This window comes from Acanthamoeba castellanii, assembly GCF_000313135.1.
Source record: "Acanthamoeba castellanii str. Neff unplaced genomic scaffold scf7180000084669, whole genome shotgun sequence".
NCBI classification, from domain to species: Eukaryota; Discosea; order Longamoebia; family Acanthamoebidae; genus Acanthamoeba; species Acanthamoeba castellanii.
Genome location: NW_004457554.1, coordinates 193,217 through 211,472, shown reverse-complemented (window position 1 = coordinate 211,472; position 18,256 = coordinate 193,217). Strand labels below are relative to the sequence as shown.

The window sequence follows — 18,256 nt, the reverse complement described above, 5'->3', positions numbered from 1 at the left end:
AACTGCGCCTTGTTGAGGATCGCGTTGGAGAAGTTGGCGCCCTTGTTGTCCCCACAGCCGGCATCATGAAGACCATGGTCAGCACGTGTACACTTGGTCGTGTCGTTGGTCGTGTCGTGTCGTGTCGTGTCGTGTCGTGTCGTGTCGTGTCGTGTCGTGTCGTGTCGTGAGTGTACCTCCAAATCGCACATCGAAAAGTGCACGTTGAGGAGCTGCATGTGCGAAAAGTCCATTCCGCGCATCTTCATGCCTGACATCGACAACATAAATCCTGCATGACACAACATAAAAGAAAGGGCTTAGGGCGCTGAAGCCGCACATGCACACACACGCGCGCACACACAAACAAACACACACGCACACACACGTACGCACGCACGCACGCACATACCTTTGATGCGGGCCATGGTGAGGCAGTGGAAGAACTCGGCCTTGGTCATGTCGGTGCGGCTGAGGCGCATGTCCTCCTGCTTGCGCCGCAGCTCGTCGACGAGCGGCTGGATGCAGTAGAACTCGGCCTCGCGGATGACCGCGTCGATCGACGTGCCCTGGGGCACGCTGGACACGCCCGTGCGCAGGAATGTGAGGATCGGCGCAAAGTACTGGCCGTCGCGGTCGATGAAGAACGCGCCCGAGTCGTCCCGCACGGTGCGGAACTTGCCCGACAGGATTGACGTGAAGTAATTGTCGACGGCCGCACGATGCCGCGGCAGGTTGAGCCCCATCAGCGTGCCCCTGCACATTCCATGCATTCCCCCGTGCGCGCGGTTAAGATGGCGGAGGAATTGCTTAAGGTGGCGGGTGACGCACTTGGTGGTGGTGTAGCGGTAGCCGCCGACGTTGATGCGGATGATCTCCTCCTTGACGTGCGACGGGATCTGGTAGACCTCGAGGCCCTCCTCCTCCTCGCCGTCGGATGACGTGGCAGGCGACGTAGAGGCCTCGCTGGCCAATGATGACGTGGCGCTGTCCGACGATGAGCCCTCCGTGGCACTCGTGTCGTCGTCGGACTCGCTGCTGCTCGACGACCCATGGCGCGAGGCCGACGCCGACGCCGCAGCCGATGACGACGACGAGCCCGTCGACGACGACCGTGCGCCGCGGCGCTTGCGGCCCTTCGGCTTCCGCTTACGCGCAGACGCCGACTTGCTGCTGCTCGTCGCCCCTCGTCGGCTGCCGCTCCGGCTGCGACTGCTGTCGCGTCGCGTTCGTCGTCTTCGTTCTTTTCTCGTCGCTTTGTCTTCTCTTTCGTCGTGTGGCGGCCCGAGCTCGCTGCTCGTCTCGCCAGCGCCGCCAGCGCTCAGGCTCGAGCTGCGTTCGGTCCGGCTCGCGCTGCGCGAGCGACTGCTGCTCGTTGCGCTGCTCTCGCTCCGCCGGCTGTTGCAGCTGCTGCTCCCGCTCCGGCTCCGCCCGCTGGCGCTGTCCTCTGCCGTGCTGGTCGTGGTGGTGCTGGTCGTGGTCCCGCTGGCATCGGACGACAAGTCCGAGCTGCCCAGCTCCGACGAGATCGACGACGTCGAGTCAAAGTTGGGCACGCCGCTGTCGCTGGTCTCCGCTTCGCTATTGTCGTCGTCTTCGTTTTCGTTTTCTTCTCCGTCTTCCTCCTTGTCACGCTGATGTCGCTTGCGCCGTCGCCGGCGTTTGTCGTAGTCGTCGCCCTTCTTGTGTTCGTGCTTCTTCGTCTTCGCTTTCTCTTTCGCCTTCGTCTTCGCTTTCTTTTTGCTGTTGCTGTTGTTCTCCTTGCGCTGCTCGAGCTTTTGTTCGAGCTTCTTGATCATGCGCTTGTTCTCCTTGCGCTGCTGGCGCTCGCGGTGCGAGGTGTGCTCAACAATCACCACCGCTGCTGGCTGCGGCGGCGGCGGCGGCGGCAGCCCGGCCGTGCCGCGGGCCAGAACGTCGCGCACGTGGCACACGGCTGCCGGTCCCGCCGACGTCGACGTCGACATTGACGCCTCAGACGACAACGACGACGGCGTCGACAGCAATGACGTGGCCGGCGTGAAGGTCGGATAGGCGCCTCCGCTGCCGATCTCGCCGCCGGCGATCACGGTCGGCAGAAGCAGCTCGCTGGAGCCCGAGCCATCCGACATCGCGTCCCGCGCCGCACCCTTGTGGTGGTGCTGCTGGAGCTGCTGTCGCATCAGAAGCCGCTCCGACGACGTGTGGCTCATCATCGGCGCCACGCGCGGCTCGCCGAGCTCGGCGCTGCGGGTGCTGCTGATCTTGGTCTCTTTTTCCTTGTCCTTGTCCTTTTCCTTGGTGTCGGCGCGACGTCGGCCGCGAGGCGAGGGCAGGAAGGGGATTTTGCGGGGCGATGGCGGCGTGCGGGTGGTGAGCGACGAGAGGAACGACGGCGCGGCGATGATCATGGCCGGCGATGACGGCGCCGACGATGATGATGTCGACGATGAGACCTCAGCAGCGACGTTGCCACTCGTGGGCGAGGAGCGCGGGGTGATGGCCGAGCGCAGCATGCGCGGGGGCGACGTCGGCGGCGACGTCGAGGCCGTGGCCGGCAGCGCCGGCTCCGATCGCGAGTGGCCTGACGACAGGAACGACACCGAGACCGACGGCAGCGCGACCAGCGAGCCTGTCGATGCTGACGTCAGCGTCGACGTCGACGACGATGACGACGATGATGATGACGTGGCATGGTGCGCGGTGGTGGGCGAGGGCAAAGGCGACGAGGAGAGCGAGGAGGAGGATGAGTAGGCCGGCGGCCCGGAGAGGGGCGACGACGAGGGCAGGGAGCGAGGCGAGGGCGGAACGAGGGACGTGTCGCAGCGGGCCGCGGCGGCGAGCCCAGCTGGCGCGCAGGCCGTGGCGGCCGACCCGGAATCGAGCGTGCGGGCTCGCTTCCGCTCCTTGCTCTCCTTCCGCGCTGCCGCCGCGCTGCTGTCACTCTCCGTGCCACTGCTGCCAACGAACATTAGCCACAAACGCACGACACACGCGACACGACACACGCGGCGCACGACACGACATACACAACAGGCGACGAACGTTTTGTGGGAGTTGGCGATGGCTCGCCGCGACGAGCTCTTGCCCGCCTTGGGCGGCTTGGCCTCGGTGTCGGCCGGCACGGCCTCCTTGCTGGGCTTCGTGGTGGTGGTGGCCGACGGCGGCGACTCGAGCCGCTCGCCCGACACGATGGCCCGTATGGCCGCCCCGAAGCCCTTGGGCGGCGCCGAGCCGGCCGTGACGGCCGAGTCTTCTTCGGCAGTCACCACCGCAGGAGCCTGGGCGGCCTTGCCGGGCTTGTGGTGGTCGCTAGGCTGCTGTTGCTTCAGTTCGGCGACGCTGGCCTTGGCCGGGAGCGACCCATACTTCTTTCGCCCGCGCTCCTTCTCGCGCTCCTCCTTCTTCTCTCTTTCCTTCTCTCGCTCTTCTCTCTTTTCCTCTCTTCGTTCTTCTTTCTTTTCCTCTTTTCGTTCTTTCGCGCTCCGCCCGCGCGACTTGTCGTCTACGCCGGCCTCGTCGCGCTCCTTCTCGCGCTCGCGCTCCTCCTTTCGCGCTTTGCGTCGCACGCTCGACCCGCCGGTGCCGAACAGCCCAAAGGCCGACGTGCTCCGCTTCACCCGCTTCTCCTTGGTCCTGGCCAAGTCCCTCTCCCTCTCCTTCTCCTTCTCTTTTTCCTTCTCTTTCCCTCTTTCCTCCTTCTTCTCCTTCTCCTTCTCTCTTTCGCGCTCGCGGTTCTCCTTCTTTTCCTTCTCCTTCTCTCTTTCGCGTTCGCGTTCGCGTTCCTTCTCTTCGCGCTTCTTCTTTCGCTTTTCCGCGTCGGCCACCAGCTGCCGCACGCCGCCGCCAATCAGCCCCGCATCCTCCGCCATCGCCTCCTGCTGCTGCTGTTGTTGCTGCTGCTGCTGATGATGATTGTGATGATGGTCGTCGCCCTCCATTCCGCTGGCGCCGTCCCAGCTGTCGGCCTTGTCGGGCGTGCGGTTGCCGGCGCCCTTGCCGATGAACCGCTCGAGCGAGCGCTTGTACTTTTGCTTGCGGTGGTTGTGGCTGTGGTGGTGCGCGCGCAGCGACGACGGCGGCGAGTCGTCGTAGAACGACAGATCGCGCCGCGCCGACGGACCCTCGGACGGCGGCGCCGGCTGCAGGTGGTGATGGTGGTGGTCGCCGGCGATGGGCGAGTCGTCTTCGAGGGACGAGGCCGACTGCAGGTGGTGGTGTTCACCACCGCCGCCGGCGTGATGGTGTTGATGGTGGTGCAAGTGGTGGTGGTGCGGGTGGTGGCCGCCGCCGAACCCGCCGTCGTAGTACTCGATCAAGTGGTTCATCTCCTCCTCGCTCACCTCCATCTTGAGCCGCTGACCTTCTCAGACCCTCTTGACTAATCGGCCACATAAATATTGAATTAAAAACAAAGAGCAAATCAATCAAAGGGGGAGGGCTGCAGATCTGATTCAAAAGTAGAAGTGCGAGGGAGGAAGCATACCTAAAGTGGGCCAAATGGGGCTGAAGGGCGTAACCACTGCGATCGAGAATGGACGAAGATCGATGTAAAAGGTGGTAGCCAGGTCCAGTTCTTCGCTGTTTGCCTTGTGGCGGTCTTCCACCCAAATTAATTTGAGTCATTCCGCGCGTTCGAATCCCGCCTTGGCCAAGCGAAGAAACGTCGCTTGAACGTGGACATAGGCTGCCGTAGGAGTTTGTTCGGCCTAAGCCCGGCCATCACGTGATGGTAGCGTTACAGCAACCCTCGACCATCTTGCTTGGACCCTACACTTGCATTCAAGCTTGAACACCCGCAGGAGGAAAAGAAGAAGAAGAAGGAGAGGATCCAAAGATGAAGACACTGAACCACACCATTGCCGCTGCGGAGCAGATACCGGTGGCAGTAGTATCGGAAGAGGAGCACCTGGCGAGTGGCGGTCTGTTCGAGGAGCCTGAGGAGTACTTCAAGCCGGAGTCAGAGCCGACCTTCCGCTCGTACCACCGCAAGGGTTGCGGAGATGAAGGTAACTCAACTCTTCGCTTCCGGAACTGATCTGTGGCGAAGATCAGAAGAGATTAAATCTCAGAACTAAAGATTAAATCTCTGAACTCGTGTGTCTATGTAGTGAAGCTCAAGCTGGTGGGCAGCCACCCGCTCTGGGCTCACATGTTGTGGAACGCGGGGCTCGTCCTGGCCGACTACCTCGACGCCAATCCGTCGCTCCTCCAGGACAAGACGTACGCCAGGGTCAGTTTCTAAAAAAGAAACGATTTCCAAAAGTGCAAAGAGTGTTGGGCAAAATGCCCAAGCCGTGCTGACTCCTTCTTGCGCGAACACTCTAGGGTGCTTGAACTTGGTGCAGGCGGAGCGCTGCCTTCCATCATCGCCGTCAAGTGCGGCGCGAACAAGGTACGCCTTAGTGGGCATGTATTTTATATATTTTATATATCGTTTGATGAGCCTCACGTGGAAACATGTGTATGTGCAGGTGGTGGTGACCGACTATCCGGAAGACGAGCTCATCGTCAACATCAACGAAAACATCGAGAACAATACGACCGCGAATGAGCGCGAAAATGTGGTCAACGTCCAGGGCCACCTGTGGGGTTCGTCCATGGAGCCCCTGCTGGCGGCCCTGTCTGAGAGCGGTGAGACCAAGTTCGACGTCATCATCATGGCCGACCTCATCGCCAACCACAGCCAGCAGAACAAACTCCTCCAGGCCGCGCGAGAGGCTCTCAGCGATGAGGGCGTCGTACGTTCAACGCCTCCAGATCAGCTTCACGATGCTGAGTTCACTTCTTACCGTGTGTCGTGTCGTGTGTCGTGTGTTTTCCATGTGTGCCGCTAGGTGTTGGTGTCGTTCTCGTCGCATCGACCGACGGTGGCCCACCTCGATGAGCGATTCTTCGAGATGGCACGCGAAGAGGAGCACGGGGCGTTTGAGGTTGAGCACCTCTTCACCGAGCGGCTGCTCAAGCCCATGTTCAAGGTCGACTGGGGTTCTGACACCGTCCACGTTCGCACACTCAAGCGAAAGGAATAGCAATCAATTCCAATTAAAACAAAAACAAAAACAAACAACAAAAAGAACGATTTATTTATTTATTTACAATCTTCTCTTTATGTGGCGGTGAGGGGAAAGGACATGTAGTACTCACGGGCGTAGAGCAGGGTCGCCAGAGGCGTGGAGCAGAACATGATGCACCACCATAGCAAGTTCCCCAGTTGCGTGTCTCGAAGCGGGCGCAGAGCGTAGATGAACACCACTGAGATCACACACACACACACCGCGTGGTCAGCAAACCCGCACGTGAACAAACGCGCACGCAACACCAACAGAGTAGAAGCCTCGTACGTTCGAGCACGACGACGGAGAGTATGTAGGGGTTTCGCACGCCGAAGGACACGGCCATCAGCGCCTGAATATTAATTATTAATATATTTTAAATCTGTTTCCTGGTAAATGTAAAGAGTACGCACCTCGTAGATGAAGTGGGAAAAGAAGAAGGTGATCCAGAGGGCCGACGACTTGCTGTGGTTGTTTTGGATCCGTCGGTTGTAGATGTGCACCAACAACCTGCGGGCGCGGAAGCGCGTTTAAAAAATCAGACTATGAGCGCACGCGGCAGCACGACACACGACACAGCTCGCTTTGTGGTACCATTCGTGGATGGGCCGGTTCCATTTCCGCGCAAACTCGTCGTAGGCAGTCGAATTCCTGCGTGGTTGGTAAGAAAGTGTTGTGTGTTGTGTGTTGCGTGTTGTGTGTTGCGTGTTGTGTGTTGCGTGTTGTGTGTTGTGTGTGTGTGTTGTGTGTCGTGTGTCTGGTGTCGTGTGTGTGTGTGTGTGTTGTGTGTTGTGTGTTGTGTGTTGTGTGTTGTGTGTTGTGTGTTGTGTGTTGTGTGTCGTACCACCAGTCGTCGTAGAAGTGACGATCGGCAAAACGGGTGATCTCGGCGAAACCGTTGAGGATGAGCTCGAATACGAAGAAGAATCTAGTCCCCAATACAATATGCGTAAGTGGACGCGTTTCAATCACTAATTGAAGAGGAGGAGAGCTGACGTACATCACAATATAGAGGAGACTGCAAGGGATGCACAGAATCGAAAGCAGATACTAAAAAGGGAAGCTCGTTCGACTGTTATCATAATGAACACACACGACACACACGCACAACGCATACGCACGCACGCACACAACGCAATGGAGAAGGTGAGTCAGACTGGGAGGGGTGTGCAGGCAAAAAGAAAGGCGAATGTGGGGTACCTTTCGAAGGATGGGGAGGATGAAGTGAGTGAGACCAGTAACGATCATCGAGAGGATGCCCGCGACCAAGGCCAACGTCTTGATTACAAATTTTGGACGTACGCGCGGCGTGCGCGGAAAGTTGGCCTAATCGACGCCCACACGGCACGACACGACCAACGACACGACCAACGACACGACCAACGACACGACCAACGACACGACCAACGACACGACACGAGGTGAGCACGTGTGCGCAAAGACGTTCAAGGCGGCGGCGGAGCCTGTACCTGGTAGACCAGAGTCGGCATAAATAGAAAAGCGAAGAAGTCGCGCAAGTTGACTGGAAAAAGAAGAACGAAGAACGAAGAGGAATGAAGAAATGTCAAATTCATGAATGCTTTTGGACTTGGTTGTGAAGAAGTACGGCATGGCGCGTACCGTTTTCTGGATAATGCACCGTGGGCTGCGGCGGCTCGTCGTAGTATTGATCGTCGGCGTCGTCCTCGTCGTTCCCCGCGTTGTCGTCTGCATCATTACCATTGGCGCCCGGTCTGCGTCGGCGTCGGCGTAGTGGAGTCCGGTGCGGCGTGCGGCCGTCGTCTTCGTCGTCGCTCTCGTCGCTGTCGTCGTCGCCGTCCACCGGCTCGGAGCCGGAGCCGCGCCTGGCCTGGCGGCGCCTCAACCGTCGGAGGTACTTGTAGTGGTAAAACTGGTTTTGCATGATGTAGGAGTGCATCTTCATGCACATCAGCACCATCATGAACAGAATATATGTGCATTGTGCTGCACCACGTGTCCACATACACAATTAGACGAAATTGTCATAATAAATAATATAATAAGTACTTATTCATATATAAAAAATCATATATCTAGAGAAAATTTCAGAAATAAATCAATAAATATAAGAGAGAGGCAAGTACTCGGGGGAAGCTCCCAGGTGCAGACGGCGAGGATGGGCGTGATCACGGCGAAGGCGAGGAGGAAGTAGTGGATGAACTCGCAGCGCTCGATCGATACCATGCCCCGGATCGTGCATCGCTGCAGGTAGAAGAAGCTGAACGTCGTCGCTTGCACCATCTGCGCGCCCGACGCGTGAGTGTCAAGGTCATGAGCGTGTGCGGCAGTGTGTGCGGCAGTGTGTGGTAGTGTGTGCGGTGCGTACGAGGTACATGAGCCCCATGATGGGCAGCTCCTGGGAGATGACCAGCCACAGAGCGCTATCTACAAGCTTGTGTCCGGCCGTCTCGTAGTAGTTGATGATGCACTGCGACACCACGAACAACACCTGGCAACCACAGAGCGCATCAATAACGGATAAAACAATTTTTTTAAAAAAAAGCATGGTTTTAATTCGAAAAGTGTAAATCTCGATCAAGAAAAATGGAAATGCAAGAAAGACGGGATACGCACTCCAATCACGTAGAGCATGTTACGGAACCCGCGTAGCGTCTTCGAATTGAGATTATCAAAATTGGAGAGGATGGATGGGCGTGGCATGAACTTGGGGTTGAATCCACTCTTGCTGGCCCCGCCATTTGGGGCCGGCCGTCTTTGGATCCACCACATCCCTTGCCCTTCGTCCTTCGTCCTTCGCACTTGCTTCGTACCAAGAAATATAAAAAATACCAATAAAACAAGACAATGCTGTCATTTATTTTATTTTATTTTAGTGTATTTATTTTCCTTATTTTCAGGCTGGCGATGCAACCCATGACGGTGATGCCGCCAGGTACGGCAGCGATGGCCCACGGCGGCTTGCGAGCAGTGGGAGGGATGGCAGTGCGGCCAGCGCCCCTGCTGCACCTCTTCTGTCGCGGCACCCTGGGCAAGCGCGGTCAGGTCATTGCCATCCGCCGCCCCGCGCCCCGACACAACGTCATCTTCTTTCCTGTACCCACCCCTTTGCTATGAATTCGATTTCATTTTGCTTATTTTTTTACACCTATTTATAAATATTAAAATGTACATTAAAATGAATGCCTAAAGTTTGAACATGCAGGGCGATGTGCAAAACGTAGAGGACACAATGATTGCGTACGTCGTGCTAAGTGAAGGCACGCACGCATGAGCACTCACCGAACACGCGCGCGCACACCACACACACGACACACACACGACACACGATAGGCTCGGGTCTCAGGAGTGGTTGGACTTCTCTCTGACCAAAACTGCGCAGATGCTGAGCGAGAAGTGGCCCGACGCCAACGTCTACGTCGTACGGTACGGCCCCGTAGTCGCATATGCGACGTGACGTGCCGTTGTGGGCCGTTGGTGGGTGGGACCACTCACGCACTTACCACCCTTTTTTGGCGTGGCTCTGGCAGGCCCTCGCGAACCGACGGGCCATACAGCGAGTACGACGACCTGCTCATACCCGGCAACGGCGTCCTCCATCTGCAGGCCCTCCTCGCCGATGTCTTCAAACAGAGTGCGTGCCTGGGCTTGCTCTGCCTGGGGGTTGCCGTTAACTGACGTTTGTGGGCCACTTACGCGAAATTTCTTCTTCTTCGTTGCTTCTCCCAGCATCCTCGCTTGAGTCGGCCGACTTGCCGCACACTCTAGTTGCCTTTAGCAAGGGTGCGCCGCACACGCACACGCACCACCGCACACGCACCACCGCACACGCACGGCTAAGCTCGATCATTGCTGGCATTGTACAGGCGGAGTGGTGCTGAACAGTATGATGGCCGAGCTGGCGACGGTCCTGGCGGCGCGACGAGGCTGCGACGGCGTGGACCAGATTTTCGACTGGGAGGCTAAGGAGGCGGCCGCCCACCTGCCGTCCTGGGAGCCCGCCCAACGGATTTCACGGTCCGCTACGCACGCAACCACACACACACCACACACCACACACACGCAGCTCGCCAAGGAGGCCGGCTAACCATCGCACGTGAGCAGCCTCCGCCCAAAAGCGCAAAGCCTGCTGTCACAGAGCGACGCAGTGCTGTCGTTCTTCGGTCGTGTTCGCGACGTCTACTGGCTTGATTGCCACCGGTACGGCACACCTGTCGGCCCTATGCCACCTCAATCGCCACCTTAAATCAATCTCGGCACGCGCATGTGGTCAACACACCAGATTCCCGACGGCGTTGGCGGTGACGTCCGAGCTGCGGCGATATGCCCACGAGCGGTGGGACGCAGGACTGCGCCTGCGGGTCTACGGCACGCCCCAGCAGCTGGCCAACCACAAGAAGTCGTTCGTGCGCATCGAACACGACCAGTTCGTTCGCCAGATGTCCAGCGACGACGAAGATGACGCGCCAACACCATCTGCAGCCGGTGGCGCTCCACCATCGCCCGCGTGTCTGCTGGAGGACAGAAATTTCTTCACCGACGAGCCGCCTTCCATGCTCAACCACTTCCGCATTCTGCGCGAGTTCTGAAGCCAGAGAAACTACAATCACCCATGCGAAGTATCAACACACTCTAATGATGATGGTGATGATGGTGATGATGATGATGATGATCAGGGCGTTGATCAAGGGGCGATGCGATTCCACCTGGCGATGCGACCGGACCGGTACTGGGCCACCAGGAAGCTCAGGCCGTCCTCGCTTGGCGTGAGTGACGCCAGATCGCGCTGGCCGGCGAGCGTCCACGACGGCGTCGGCTCCGAGCCGTTGTTGGTGCTGCCAAAGCAGTCGAAGGCCAGCAGGGAGCCGGTGGTCTTGTCCTGGAGCAGCGCCCATGTGTCGTACATCGCCTGGCGACATATATGCGAAGTTAGTTGTTAATGTAATGTTATGTTGATGTGTAATGATCAGCCAACACATCAGTGATCAAAGCACGCACCAGAAGGCCAGCTCGGGCGCTGGGCTCGCCGGCGGCCTTGAGCGTGACGTTCAGGGTCACCCGGCTCGTCAGCGGGTCGACGCAGGTGAGCCACTCGGCGTGCGCGAGCTGCAACGACCAACCGGTCGCCAGCCGGGCGCACAGGCGCTGTTCGCCGCTGCTGTGGTTCAGGACCGCGCCCGCGTAGTTCAGGGTGACCTTCTCGGGCGTGTCCCACTGCACCAGCCATCGCGACTTCAGGCTGCCGTCAGTGACCGCGTAGGTGTCGAGCTGGGTGGTCCACGGGACCCGGTCGCCCGAGTCTTGGGCCACGACCACCACCTCCTCGGCCGGCTCGACCACGGAGAGCGCGCCCTGGAGGCCCGCGCGAGTCCACACGGGCTTGAGCGAGGCCGGATCGAGGCGCTGGAGCGTGGTGGTCGTGGTGGTGCCATCATCACCGACGGCGTAGGAGTTGAAGAGAAGCCCGCGGCGCTGGGCCAGGAGGAGGTTGGAGTTGATGGAGGACGAGTAGGAGGAGGAGGGGAAGGTGAACACGGCCGCGGGGCTGTCGGGACTGTAGTCGGGCGCCTGGAGGCGCATGAGGTTGTTCACCGACTGGCGTGTGTGGATCATGTAGAGGAAGCCCCACCGACTGAGCTGCGCCGTATTGGTGTCATGTGGCCCCGCGTCCTGCCTCACCATCGGTTTGCCCGTCTAGTCACGCACATCGAACACAGTCGGAGTTGTAGTGGGGGGGGAGCGAATATTCATCTTATGTAGGAAGATGGAGGAGCGAGAAGTCATAGCATATACCTTGGGGTCGAGTAGGGCAAAGCCGCGCCATTCGATGAGGTTGGGCTCTTGGCCAGCCTCCAGGTAGTAGTCCGCCACCAGGGCGTCGAGCCGCAGTGGCCCCGCGCGCCAGAAGGGCAGCGTGTAGTTGTCGCCGTCGTACTGGTCCTCGATGCCCGCCGAGCGCCACAGCGGGGTGCCGTCGGCCAGGGCCAGACCCTCGAGCGTGCGCTGGTACGCGGTGGGTCCCACCCGCGCGACGGCGACCAGGCCCGGCCGACTCGGAGCCGACGCCACGAACACGCCGCCCACCACCTGGTCCTTGCCTAGGGGCACGTCGCGCGACCAGGCCACCACCAGCGGCGCCCCTACGCCGGCGACGTCCGGAGTGAAGATGACCCCCTTGGCAGTGTCCGCGGCAGTGGAGGCCGACAGAAGACAGCAGTAGCTCACGATTGCGGCGAGGAGCACGAGCTGGCGTACCATGATGACGATGACGATGTACGCGTGAGGTACCTCAGACAAAGAGCTCTAGTCTGCGCATGAAGGGAGGAAAGCGCACACAACACCTTCCTCTGCTTCACCGACACCCAGAATTTGCCTGGATGTACCCGATAGGCCCGGAACTAACAGCAAGTAATATATCGAATATCTTTTAAAATGATTAAAAAAACAAAAAACAAATAAATCCATCATAAAATGGAGGTCCCAGGAAGCACAGCAGCTCGTTTCGTGGTGCAAAACGTGTTTGTGCCCCGCGCCCTCTTGCAAGGTACGCCCAGCCCTGCTGTTTTGCTTTCGAAAGCACACAAATCTAATCTTTTGTTTTGTTTTGTTTGGGGGGGAGGCAGAGGAGTGGCAGGAGCGGGGCAACACCGAGTGCGTGCGTCGCGACGTCCACTTTGACGGCGACGCCGGGCTGATCGTGGCCGTGCACGAGCCCAACGACGCCGGCCCGGCCGACCCTGCCATCACCGTCATCGACGGCACCAACAAGCTCCTGCTTCCCGGGTAAGAAACTCTTCTTTTGTGCCTGCCGTGGTGGTGTACCGTTGTGTTGTGTTGTGCGCTGACGCCGTGCGTGTCGTGTGTCGTGTGTCGTGTCTGTGGGCTGGCGCAGGTTCCTGAATGGGCACACGCATTCGGGCGAGATGTACAACCGCGGGGCGATCCCGCCGCTGCCCCTGGAGCTCTGGCTGGGCTACCTCTGGGACCATAGCCCGCAGGACCCCGCGCTCTACTACCTCTCCGCCCTCCTCAACGTTGTTCATCACACCCGCCTTCTCGTCCCTCTCTCGCACGCCCCTCACCGTGTGTGCGGTGATGCGTGTGTCGTGTCGTGTCGTGTGTCGTGTCTTGTCGTGTGCGGCGCGTGCGGTGGGCCAGGCGGTGGAGGGACTGAAGACGGGCGTGACGTGCGTGCTGGACATGCCCTCGGTCATGGGCAGCCCCGGCCAGGAGTTCGAGTGCCTCGAGGCCGTCTGTCGGGTAACGCAGCGGCTTCCCCGCCGCCGCCGCATACGGCTCTTGCTGGCATGGCATGGCGTGACGTGGCAATTGATTGCAGTGCACCCCACGACCAACGACACGACACGACCAACGACACGCAGGCGTACAGGGAGGTGGGGATCCGCGCGTTCGTGTGTCCTCTCGTGGGCGACCTGCCCTTCGACGCGGCCGTGGCGTACGGGTGCGGCCACGGGCGCAGCCCCTACGCCGGAACGGACAAGCACGACCCGCGCAAGACCGACTGGATCATGGCCTTCATGCAGAACGCCGTCGAGGTGCTCACCCGCACACACGCACCACCGCACACGCCTCACCGCACACGCCTAACCGCACACGCATGAGCAGAAGCTGCATCGGCCGGAGGAGGGAATAGAGATTGGGGTGGGTCCGACCGGCATGCAGATGTGCAGCGACGAACTGTTCACCCGGTGCCGGGAGCTGAGCGAGAAACACGGGCTCGTGCGGCACACGCACCTCCTCGAGACCGTCAACCAGAAGAAGGTGCGTCGATGTGGTGTCATGAAGACGACGGTTGTGGCAACGATGGTTGGTTGGTTAGTTGATGAGTTGGTTGGTTCGTCAATTAATTGATTGACTGTGGTGGTGGTGGTGGTGGTGTGTGGTAATGTCATTAAGTTGGCGGTGGAGAAATACGGATGTAGTGCGGTGGAGCATTTGGCGAAGCTGGGGTTCTTCAACGAGAAGACCACCTGCGCCCACTCCGTCTGGCTCGACAGTAAGTACGTTCCAGACACACCACACACCACACACACACAACACACACACACACACACACACACAAAAACGAGCAGAAGAACTCAATCGACGCAGTGACATCGAGGTGCTGAAGACGACCGGCGCGACGCCCGTCCACAACCCGCTCTCCAACCTCCGCTTGGGCAGGTACGCGCAGGGCCTCCATTCAACAAACGGCCCTCTCCAGCGCGCCTGGTTCACCCGCGCGTCCGGTGTGTTGCGTTGATGCGTTTGCGCGCACATTAGTGGGATCGCGCCGGTGCTGAAGTACCTCGACGCCAAGATCAACGTATGCTTCGGATGCGATGGTGCCTCCTCCAACGACTCCCAGGACATGCTCGAGGTGCCACCGCACACAGACACACACGACACACACGACACACACACACGACACACAACGCATAAGCACACACGCACACGCACACACACGCAAGGTGGCTGCTCAAGTTCAACAACGCGCAGGCGATCAAGATGGGTGCGATCCTGCACAACATCACCGACTTTGACTACACCCGCTGGATCACCCCCGACCAGGTCTTCCCACTCTCTCCCATAGAGGGCGATGTGGTTCAGGAATTGAAAGAATGTGGTGGGCCGGCGGTGGGCACATTTCAGGCATTCCGCATGGCGGCGATGGGCGGGGCGCGGGCGGTCGGGCTGCAGGACAAGACGGGCCTCGTCGAGGTGGGCCGGTCGGCCGATCTGGTGCTCTTCGACCTCGCCAACTCGCTCTCCATCCTGCCCCGCACCGACATCCTCGGGTACGACACGACACGACACGACACGACCAACGACACGACACGACCAACGACACGACCAACACGACACGACCAACGACACGACACGATGGCGCACAGGTTGCTGTTGCTGGGCCGGCCCAACAATCTGGTGACGGATGTGTGGGTGCGCGGTCGCCGCGTCGTCAGCAACGGCAAAGTGGTACGCACGCACCGCACCACCGCCACACGGTGCACGGTCTGACATGCTTTTGTTTGATTGCTGTGCGCAAAGGCGGGCGTCGATGAGGAGAAGCTGAAGAGGGACCTGTTTGCGTCCTCGGATTGGAACACCATGCCGCGCACGTCGGCCACGCGCACGTCGGTCGAGCAGCGGTACCGCCAGGTCATGGTCGACACCAAAGACAGCGACGCCAAGCAGTGACCAGAAAAAAGGGGGTTTCGCTGCCTGGAAAAAACCAACACGGTAATAATTTTATTCTGGTTGGCCCAACGCCGGTTGGTTGGTGCACAAAGCAGAAAGAGAGCAGCAAGAGGAAGGCAACAAAGAGAGAAGAGAGTGTACGAGAAGAGGAAGAATAGATATGGCGAGCAAGGTGAACAAGTGGGAGCAGAAGATTGCGGACGCCAATCCCAAGCCCGACTACAAGGTGGGCGAGGAGAAGAAGACGTGGAAGACCAACGGTCACTCTGGCGGCGGTCACACCGCGCACGGTACGACGCGTCATCTTCTCGTTTTGACCTTTCTTTTCACTTTCAACTCACCTAACTCTCTGTCAGATGGCAAGTACAAGGCGGCCACCGTCAAAACACCCACCACCTTCGATAAACCACCACCGCCCAAGAAGAGCCTCACCGACCTGCCCTAGACCATGTTGCCCCCCCCCCAGAGCCCCTTGTACAATCCTAAATTAACTATATTGTAAAAACAGAAAGAAAATTAATTCGCAAACAAGCATTTGCGGAGCTCAGTCCCACTCGTCGTCGCCGGGGTCGTCGTCATCGCCCTGCATGGCGAGCTTGCGCACGTTCATGGCCGCCACCAACGTGTCCTGCAGCGACTGGAAGAGATTGCCGGCCGTCGAAGGCGGCGGCGGTGCTGCGTGCGTGTGCGTCGTGTGCGTGTGCGTGTCAACATGCGTAAGTCAAGCAACACTCGAATGTAGGTGTGTCATACCTGGAGGGCGTCGTTCCACTTTCTTCAGGTCGAAGCCGCCCGAGCGGATCTGCGCCAGCATGGCACCCCGTGGTTCGCCATCGCCACCCGCGGCCGCGGCCGGCGGCGGCATTGGTGGCGCAACCCCGGAAGCCGCGGCCGCCGGCGGAGTGGGCGGCGGAGCCAATGATGGCGGTGACGATGATGACGTCATCTCGGCACTGGGCGGTGGCGGCGCGGGGGGCGCCGGCGAGTCGGCGGGAGCCGCGGTCGTCGCCGCGCGCAAGTCGGACAGGGAGGCGAACGACGGGAACGAGGAGAGCGAAGGCAGAGCTGCGGTCGCGACGACGACGACGAAAACGAAGACGAATACGAAAGCGACAGCCCCGCCCGGGGACCTGGCGACTGGGTGGTGGGGTCGGCCGAGGTCGCCAGGGCGGCCGAGCCCAGGAATGAAGTGGTGGCAGATACGATCTCCTCCATCTCCTGCTGCCGCTTCTTGATGTCGTCGAGCAGCGACGATGTGTGAAGGTTCGGCGGCGGTGTGGGACTGGATGACGTCACGCACGCCCTCGTTGACGCGCTTGATGTTCTCCAGGAGGCACACGAGGAATGTGCCCAGGTATTCGCGCTCGCGGTCGGCCGCGTCGAGCTTCTTTAGCGCCTCAATCTTCTCCTTCTCCACCGTGCGAAATCCTGATAAAAATGAAACGCCACACACGCTTCAGTGCAGCACGACACACGACACACAAGCCACACACGACACACACGACATACACCGCACACGACACAAGTCGAGCGAAGGGTGTACCAGATTCGAGGGTGAGGAGCGAGGTGAGGAAGGTGGAGAGCTGGTTGTCGATTTGGATGTTCTTCTTCTCCTCATCCATCTTGCGGCTCTCCTTGAGCAGCTGCCGCTCCATGTCGTCCATCATCTTCTCCTCGCGCTTCTTCTTCTTCGCCTCCTTCACCCGCTGCTTACTGTCGTCCTTCTCCTTGTTCGACATTGCCTTCTTCTTCTTCATCATCTTCTCATCTTCGTCGCCATCATCATCATCACCGGCCGACGGCGTAACGGTCAGCGCCGGCAACGCCAGTCTCGACTTGGCCGGGCCAGCGCCGCCGCCGACCGACGTCGACAGCGTCGAGGCGGGCGGGGCGGGCTTGGGCGGCGATGGCGGGGCGCCGTCTTCTTCGGTGGCGGTGGTGCGCGGCACGATGATGGACTTGCCCACCATACGCGAACCGCGGGCCACCACCGGCGCGATGATGATCGATTTCGAGACCTGCGCGTTCCTCACACATTCCTCATCAGAACCACACATTCCAAACCGCACGTGGCACGACACACGGCACGACACGCACGCGATACGAATGACACGTGGCACGACACGACACGAACCATCTTGGCGAGGAGCTCGTCGTTCTGTTGCTGCTTCTCCTTGTGGGCGTTGATGTCGGCTCTCTTCTGCTGGAGCTGGCTCTGGAGCTGCTCCAGGGCCTTGAGCTTCTCCTCCTTGGTCCGCTTGATCGTCGACAGGGACCGCTTCTGCTCCTTCGCGCTCAGCCACTGCGCCGCCGTCCCCTTCCCCGTCGGCGCCAAGAACGAAGACGAAGCTGACGAAGAGAACGAAGACGACGACGACGACGACGACTTTTCGCTGTTTTGGAGCTCGACGCTGCCGGCCTGCAGCACGTCCAGCACCGACGCCGCCGGAGCGGACGAAGCCTCGTCGGCCGCCGACCCGGCGGCGGCTTCGGCCTGGCCCCGCCTGACCAGCGACCCGGAGCCGGAGCCCTCGCCACCGGCCGACTGCTGCAGTCGCTTGCGCTCCTCGCGGAAGAAGCTGCCCACGCCGCTGCCGCTCCGCTTGAGCTCTTGGCTGCCTCCCGCATCGGCCTCCGACGCCGGTGCGCCGCCGCCGCCGAGCTTCTCTTCGCGCATTCGGCGCAGAAAGTCGCTCGAGGCCGATGACCGCAGATGAGGCGTCGATGACGGTGATGATGATGACGACGACGAAGAGTCATCAGAGGTTGGCAAAGACGATGAAGAAGAAGAAGAGGAGGCGGCCATTTGGTCGCGCAGTTGGCGGAACTCGTTGCGGTCGGCGGAGCTCATGGTGTGGGCCTTGAAGGTGCTGCGGGCCGAGGCGCTCTTGCCCTTCTGCTCCTCGAGGCTGGCCTTGGCCGCACGCAGCCGCTCGAGCGCGGACGACCTCCCGCCGCTCCCCGCGCTCCCCTTCTTCTTCGCCAGCTTGCTGCTGCTGGTCGGCTCCTTCGTCGACGCGTCGTTGTTGCTGTCCTCCATCTTTTGCTGTTGTTCGAGCTGTGTG

The 18,256-nt window shown here is 60.0% G+C and overlaps 7 protein-coding genes and 1 pseudogene across 7 annotated transcripts in view; 4 read left to right on the top strand and 4 right to left on the bottom strand.

Annotated features, from left to right (window-relative positions):
* Window positions 1–4,307, bottom strand: part of ACA1_112660 (K+ channel tetramerization domain containing protein) — a gene marked incomplete at both ends in the record, with an annotated part of 4,499 nt that extends 192 nt beyond the window's left edge. Inside the window, 4 exons of the mRNA XM_004342031.1 lie at window positions 177–271; window positions 392–735; window positions 811–2,916; window positions 3,004–4,307. Coding sequence (XP_004342080.1) covers window positions 177–271; window positions 392–735; window positions 811–2,916; window positions 3,004–4,307 — 3,849 coding nt within the window. The remainder of the gene's footprint in view (window positions 1–176; window positions 272–391; window positions 736–810; window positions 2,917–3,003) is intronic.
* Window positions 4,308–4,795: 488 nt separating this feature from the next.
* On the top strand, window positions 4,796–5,990 carry ACA1_112650 (nicotinamide nmethyltransferase; the record flags this gene model as incomplete). Its single annotated transcript, XM_004342030.1, has 5 exons — window positions 4,796–4,967; window positions 5,070–5,181; window positions 5,287–5,353; window positions 5,433–5,699; window positions 5,796–5,990. The coding sequence occupies 5 exons, from the start codon at window positions 4,796–4,798 to the stop codon at window positions 5,988–5,990; spliced, it is 813 nt and encodes a 270-aa protein (XP_004342079.1).
* A 77-nt stretch (window positions 5,991–6,067) lies between these two features.
* On the bottom strand, window positions 6,068–8,765 carry ACA1_112640 (MBOAT family protein; the record flags this gene model as incomplete). The annotated part of the gene is made up of 12 exons (XM_004342029.1): window positions 6,068–6,213; window positions 6,303–6,366; window positions 6,428–6,524; window positions 6,609–6,665; window positions 6,859–6,942; window positions 7,015–7,064; window positions 7,215–7,340; window positions 7,484–7,536; window positions 7,635–7,979; window positions 8,120–8,276; window positions 8,362–8,484; window positions 8,610–8,765. 12 exons carry the CDS (start codon window positions 8,763–8,765, stop codon window positions 6,068–6,070), a joined length of 1,458 nt encoding a protein of 485 aa, XP_004342078.1.
* A 144-nt stretch (window positions 8,766–8,909) lies between these two features.
* On the top strand, window positions 8,910–10,582 carry ACA1_112630 (annotated as a pseudogene).
* A 95-nt stretch (window positions 10,583–10,677) lies between these two features.
* On the bottom strand, window positions 10,678–12,251 carry ACA1_112620 (uncharacterized protein; the record flags this gene model as incomplete). Its single annotated transcript, XM_004342028.1, has 3 exons — window positions 10,678–10,902; window positions 10,992–11,687; window positions 11,787–12,251. The coding sequence occupies 3 exons, from the start codon at window positions 12,249–12,251 to the stop codon at window positions 10,678–10,680; spliced, it is 1,386 nt and encodes a 461-aa protein (XP_004342077.1).
* Window positions 12,252–12,464: 213 nt separating this feature from the next.
* On the top strand, window positions 12,465–15,191 carry ACA1_112610 (amidohydrolase family protein; the record flags this gene model as incomplete). Its single annotated transcript, XM_004342027.1, has 12 exons — window positions 12,465–12,537; window positions 12,617–12,776; window positions 12,886–13,030; window positions 13,152–13,253; window positions 13,376–13,549; window positions 13,620–13,775; window positions 13,911–14,014; window positions 14,106–14,177; window positions 14,277–14,373; window positions 14,493–14,791; window positions 14,888–14,969; window positions 15,042–15,191. 12 exons carry the CDS (start codon window positions 12,465–12,467, stop codon window positions 15,189–15,191), a joined length of 1,614 nt encoding a protein of 537 aa, XP_004342076.1.
* A 160-nt stretch (window positions 15,192–15,351) lies between these two features.
* Window positions 15,352–15,636, top strand: ACA1_112600 (uncharacterized protein; the record flags this gene model as incomplete). Its single annotated transcript, XM_004342026.1, has 2 exons — window positions 15,352–15,481; window positions 15,548–15,636. 2 exons carry the CDS (start codon window positions 15,352–15,354, stop codon window positions 15,634–15,636), a joined length of 219 nt encoding a protein of 72 aa, XP_004342075.1.
* A 99-nt stretch (window positions 15,637–15,735) lies between these two features.
* Window positions 15,736–18,231, bottom strand: ACA1_112590 (WH2 motif domain containing protein; the record flags this gene model as incomplete). Its single annotated transcript, XM_004342025.1, has 6 exons — window positions 15,736–15,866; window positions 15,945–16,256; window positions 16,322–16,473; window positions 16,529–16,619; window positions 16,735–17,209; window positions 17,326–18,231. The coding sequence occupies 6 exons, from the start codon at window positions 18,229–18,231 to the stop codon at window positions 15,736–15,738; spliced, it is 2,067 nt and encodes a 688-aa protein (XP_004342074.1).
* Between the last annotated feature and the right edge of the window lie 25 nt (window positions 18,232–18,256).